This window comes from Ylistrum balloti, unplaced genomic scaffold (assembly GCF_031769215.1).
Source record: "Ylistrum balloti isolate Yb309-2 unplaced genomic scaffold, AGI_CSIRO_Ybal_v1 Utg370056, whole genome shotgun sequence".
NCBI classification, from domain to species: domain Eukaryota; kingdom Metazoa; phylum Mollusca; class Bivalvia; order Pectinida; family Pectinidae; genus Ylistrum; species Ylistrum balloti.
The window spans coordinates 981,211-987,867 of NW_026782106.1; the positions used below are offsets into that span (position 1 = coordinate 981,211).

At 34.0% G+C, this 6,657-nt stretch overlaps 1 protein-coding gene across 1 annotated transcript; it reads right to left on the minus strand.

Annotated features, from left to right (window-relative positions):
• Positions 1 to 454: 454 nt before the first annotated feature.
• LOC132549418 (ciliogenesis and planar polarity effector 2-like) lies at positions 455 to 4,788 on the minus strand. Its single transcript, XM_060213353.1, has 6 exons — positions 4,756 to 4,788; positions 3,373 to 3,511; positions 2,287 to 2,439; positions 1,925 to 2,049; positions 1,340 to 1,476; positions 455 to 683 (listed from the first exon to the last, which is right to left on the minus strand). The coding sequence occupies exons 2-6, from the start codon at positions 3,482 to 3,484 to the stop codon at positions 455 to 457; spliced, it is 756 nt and encodes a 251-aa protein (XP_060069336.1). The 5' UTR covers positions 3,485 to 3,511; positions 4,756 to 4,788.
• Positions 4,789 to 6,657: the final 1,869 nt, after the last annotated feature.

Consider the following 6,657-nt stretch of genomic DNA (forward strand, 5'->3'; position numbering starts at 1 on the left):
TTAGGGATCTCCTGGTGGTAAGCTAATATTCAACGAGGATTTACACAAATATGAATAAAACATTTGCATAAATCTTATCATTTCTTGTTAATAATTTCATCCTGAATTATCAGGATGTGTTTTTGCCTTGAGCTATTCTGGTAAAACATCTCTCCCACCTCAGGACTCCAGTTTTTGTTTAGGGGTACCCAAAATTTCATTGATTTGTTTTGAAACATTAAGCAGAAAACAAAACAATGGATATTATTGATTTATTTTGGAGACCTGGCTTCAAGTAGATTGTTTTACTGGTCAGGAATAGCCTCACTAAAGTTTACATGTATAAACTCTGGCAGATAATCTTATTTCTGCAGCTAAATCAACAGGCAATTGAGTTACATAGGGACTGCCATGCAAACAGAAATACTAAGGATTCAATTCTTTTATCAAGAAATAATAATTGTAAAGAAATCATTTAGCAATAAGATATTTTATTATCAGTCGGAGGTCCCTTGCCTCCTATTTTTAAGTCTCTCTGCCACAGATGTTCACAAATTATGTTGAGATTCTGTGCAATGTCATTAAAACTGTTCTGATTTTCTGCATCTGGGATGTTTCTTGTTTTCAAAATTGGTATTTTCCAGTTGTGTTCAAAGTCTCGGATGTCTCTCTGGGTTATTTCACTGTGAGCAAACTGGTCAAATCTTGACTGATTAAGGACAGACTAAAGATAACAACAGTCATCTTTTGTTCATTTATGATATAATTTGACAGTTCACACATTAGACAATAAATACTTTCCTCTAACAGGTCCTTGGAATTTAGAAACAATGATTTTCATTAAAAGCATCAAAACTGCTGGTAAATGTTTATTTTATATTGACCAAAGAAATTAATTTTCAAAAAATAGTACAACATTTCATGAAAAGTTCTGATAAATTTTTTTTTTTTAATTTCCTGAGCAGAAAGTAATTTCTATTGAAGTAGCAATGACCTTGACTTTTGATCTGAGCAGACATAATATCCAAAGCTAGCACTTTCAATTAGGAAACACTGTATGAAGTTAAGCTGTGATAGACCCATAGGAGTCACCTAATAAACAATTTTCTATTAATAGTTATAATGACTTGACTTTTTGATATATACTTGAAAATCAATCTCACTTAAGGAATTTCAGAAGAAAACAGTAAAAAATTGAGTTTGGTGAGCTAAAAGGAATGAACAGTATTATACAAACATTTAGATCAAACAACAGGATAGACAACTTCTTGTTCGGACAATAAGACAGACAAATGGTGATGACATTAAAGTTATCCCTACAAGTAGATTCCAGTTAATAATTGAGAACGGTAAAGGATACTTTGTTCCCATCACTAGTTTGGTGGTGTCATCTTTTGGAGTACTAATTCGGGTCAGCTGATGTGGAATGTCTTCAAAGCTACTCTTGTCTATGAAGGAAAACAGGAATATCACAGCATCAGCCTTGTCTAAACAAGCCTGCAAAGAAAAAGGCATTTGGTGGCTTCAAAAAGATATTTTACAAATCATGCTTTTGTGGCAAATAAATTACCTTAATCTCCTTTAACATTAGTATTAGAATTAAACTTAGCATTTAAACTTGTACCATTCAACTTTAAAATAAGTAACTGAAAAGTAACCTTGATAACAAGATCCAAAAATTTATCCTAAAAAATCACTTTCAGGACATCATGTAGCTGGCCTAGAGGATGAAGTATCCTTTGATGTCATCTTTTGAAGATAAATGAACAATAGAATTTTGGTCATCTCCAGGACCTTGTTTTTCATTATCTAGGCCTAATTACCCTGGTTTCCTCCATCATTATAACCCTTAGTCACATCAACGACACTGTAACAAGTGTGAAATAGATAATTATTATTTTCATTTATTGACATCCACACTTCTAACTAACAATTAAAGACTCACCGGCATTATATGATCATATTTTTTATTTGAATTTTCACCAGTATCCCAGAACTGTATTTGAAACATAAAGGTCTTGTTCAGTTGTAAAATTTTTCCTGGCCAAAATACTGTTGTTGTTTGAATACCTGAAAAGACATATATATGTTAGATATATATCATAAATCACATTCACTTCTCAAGATATCAATGGACCACAAATGTGTGACAGAATCATGTACTTATAATGGATCTATATCTAAGTCTGTGGGAGAATCTTAGATCTGGCCTGTTTTGCACGTGGTAAAAATAAACCTGTTATACAGAAGATCAAGTTTTGATGTATTCTACATGTACAACATAACTTGATTTCGATGCATGATTACCTTGTGTTTCACTGTGAGCTGTTGGTATCTGACAGCCAGATAATTTAGCCACTGTGCTGGTTTTCCCAACACCACTTTTGCCAAGAAGGAAGACTTTGTAGCGAACCTCACTGATGGATATATGAAGTGGTACCATTGGTCTTTCCAGCAACCCTAAATCGTTAAAAAAAACATGAGGGAAATATTTAAGTCCTACAACAATGTTAATGCTGTATTACTGCAGTACACATACGGGATCAGACGCTCTGAAATATATCTACATGTCTGGTGTGTATTCTCTACTTGGCCAACAAAATTATATTTACACTTCCATGAAGGTCTGACAACTTTCCCCGCTAAAATAAAATCGGCTGATGAATGATGATTTTTATTATTTTTTTTTGTCAAGGTAGTGTAAAATAACTGTCAAAATGTACATATAGAAGAAATGATTTTTCTTTATTTGTTGTTCACTGGTGTGTAAACTGCAATTTTTACAATTATTTCAACATAAAACACTAATGCATTTCATCTAAAATATCTGTATTACTAACAGTTTGCACATCAGTAAACAACAATGAAGAAAAATCTTTTTTTAACTATACATCAGCAAAACTGTTGTTTGCTTAGTTTACCACTCTGAACAGCCAGGGTTATTTTGAAATGGTGGCTCCCTACTGTTCAACATACAGGAAACTTTACACATGCTGTCCTAAGTAATTAGGGCAGTTTCTTGCCCAAGAACACAACTATGTCAGCACAGACCATTCTGTTTTTCAGCAAAATGAAAAACACCAACTGCCAGGGGAAGAGGGCATCAAACCACACACTTCAGATCTTCACATTGGCCAACACTCTTAACTGACTGAGCTATTCCATCCCAAAAATGATCATTAATCATGTAATTATTAGATAAATTCAATATGTATTAGGTTCATAGCAAAAACTTATACCTTGGTATTAAAAACATTATCAACATATAACCATCTGAATGATAAGGTTTGGGTTCTTTAAATGTGATATTTCATATAAACATTTTCATTTGTTCAGAGAAATTTCTTTTCAAATAATGAAAAAAATTTTTTTAAATACAATTAAAGTTGTTACCAAATCTCTTCAGTCTGTTGAGGTTTCTTTGTAACACAGAAGCCAGAACTTCCTGTCCCTCTTTTGTCTTGTGCCAGTCTAGGTTGAGCAATGATCCGGATGACAACATCATGGATTACAGAGCTCCAACTCCAAGGCCCTGACAATGGCAATATATACAGCTCACAAACTCAAATAATAATTCTCAAATCACATGTTGGTGACATGATTAATTTGTTTTATAGTTAAGTATTTATACTAAAAGTAACCAAACAAGGTGAAAATATAACCAGTGACTCTCAAAGTCTTGGGATGGGCTTATCACAGGGTGGTTTGCTTTGCTGCTGCTTTATGTCCTATTAAGAGCCAGGGACATTTAAGGACGTGCCAGGTTTGGATGGTAGAAAGCTAAAATTCCTGGGAAAGACCACAGACCAGCAGCCAGTACCTGGTAACTGTCCCACATATGCCTCAAACCTGCAATCCACAGGTGAAAAGCTTGTTATGAAACCTGCAGATGCCATAATGCTGGACATTGAAAAATTTGTTGGTACTGAACAGTAATAGGTATAGATGGGCTTATCAACAGGCATGGGCTTCTTCCCAGATGAGAACAGAATATGATTCAAATCTTGAAATGTCTTGAAATTGAAACACAATTTTCTTTGGAAGAATTGTTATAATCTCATAAAAACATACAATGCATGTATATTATAACTATTGTAATATGCTGTACATCATTACACAGTATAAGTTCTTCAGGATCTGAAAAATAGCTTTCTGGACCAATACCTATAAATGTATGTATTGCATGCTATGGAAATTTGTTTCAAAGACGGGTGTCATTTTCAGCTTCACTTATGTTTTTGACCGTGTTTTTCTTTTCTTGATCAATAACTTTTGTTGTATTATACTATATGTGTTGTGACCTTTTAGAAGATTACCTTGTCTACTGCATTTTAAGACACGGATTCAATACATGCAACATGTTACACCATGTCACAATAAGCAAAGCTTTAAGTTAGATTTTTCGTATCACTGACACCAACTTCAATTTTTTTTTTTTTTTTTTGAGAAATATTCACGGATGAGTGTCACACTTCACCCACACCAGCAGTAGGTGTATCTGATAATGTAACAGACTGATATTCGTTGAGAAACATCCGAGTTCAGAAAATTCAGAATCTACTTGCATGATGCAAAGTTTACTTGATTTTGCACGAATTGTTTACGTTCCCGATACAGGTGTCTACGAGATGTGTCAACTGCAAAATTCAGTAGGCCTACCTTTAACGGAATAGCATTCTGTCATATTGCCAACATTTTCTTCGAATAATATTCATGACTTAAGCACATGTATCAACAATAGAAGTAAGCATATTTGATAAATAGGAGAGAATTTACCTCTAATTAATAATTATCCGCATACAAATTTAAACAGGTGCGTCTGTGGAGATAAACAGGAAGTGTACGTACCATTGTAAAAGATAGGACAGAATATATTTAAAATCCGGATGATTTGAAAATTTATATTTTGCAGAAAATATTTCAGCTAACATCAATTTCTGCATCTAAACAATGTAATACTCATGCTGATCTGCTATGATATTTAACCTATTCTATGTAAAAATCAATGAGCCATGTGACATGTTTAATTAAATGTGGAAAATAAAAAAAATGGCAAAAATTCTACTGAAACAATTAATATCCCTGGTATTCCAATGCTACATATTTCCATATTTGATGTTGACGCATCCCCATTTTTAATATTGTAACATTGTTGGATTGTTGAATATAGCATTAAAAAAATACCCAAACATCGCTCTAGTAAAGTACAGGTAAAATATCACCCCAGTACAGCACAGGTAAAATATCACCCCAGTAAAGTACAGGTAAAATATCATCCCAGTAAAGTACAGGTAAAATATCACCACAGTAAAGTACAGGTAAAATATCACCCCAGTACAGCACAGGTAAAATATTACCCCAGTACAGCACAGGTAAAATATCACCCCAGTACAGCACAGGTAAAATATTACACCAGTAAAGTACAGGTAAAATATCACCCCAGTACAGCACAGGTAAAATATCACCCCAGTAAAGTACAGGTAAAATATCACCCCAGTAAAGTACAGGTAAAATATCACCCCAGTACAGCACAGGTAAAATATCACCCCAGTAAAGTACAGGTAAAATATCATCCCAGTAAAGTACAGGTAAAATATCACCCCAGTAAAGTACAGGTAAAATATCACCCCAGTAAAGTACAGGTAAAATATCACCCCAGTACAGCACAGGTAAAATATCACCCCAGTAAAGTACAGGTAAAATATCACCCCAGTACAGCACAGGTAAAATATCACCCCAGTACAGCACAGGTAAAATATCACCCCAGTAAAGTACAGGTAAAATATCATCCCAGTAAAGTACAGGTAAAATATCACCCCAGTACAGCACAGGTAAAATATCACCCCTGTAAAGATCAGATTAAAAATAATTCCACTGATTATGGTAGAGATTTAATATCATCTCTGTATATATGGGCACATGATAATATCACCCCATTAATGTACAGGTTACATATCATCCAGGAAAGGATAAATACCCTAACCAGTAAGGTCTTGGTTAAATTCTGCCCCAGTAAGCTACAGGTTTTACATCACACCAGTATAGTAAAACCATCAAAGTATGTTTAAGGTAAAATATCATCCCCAGTAACATTCGGGTTAAAATACATCCCAGCTAGATGCATGATAAATATCATCATGGTATGGTAATAATAAATATCATCCCTGTAAATACAGTAAAATATCAACCGAGTAAATATGATTAAATATCACCCCAGACAACACCAGTAAGATATATTATTAATACCATCACAGTATTTTACATGTCAAATATGAAGTCTGTAAGGTCTATAAGTCAAATATCACTGATGTATGGCACCAGACATCAACCCAGTAAGGTGAATGAAATATTATCCCCTGTTTTGGTTAAGGTTAAATATCAACCCAACAAAATACAGGATTAATATCACCCCAGGATGGTAGGGATTGAGATCACCAAATACAGGTTAAATATCACTCCAACTAGTTGCTAACATTGGCTCTTTATCACCCCATTTTATATGGCATAACAGGTGAAATATTGTCCTGAGTAAAGTTCAGGTTAAACATCATCCCAGCAAGGAAATGTTAAATATCATCCCAGTAAGGAAATGTTAAATATTGACCCGAAGAGATACACGTTTAACATCATCCATGGTAAGATTCAAGTGAAACATCACCCTGGTATGGTACAGGATAA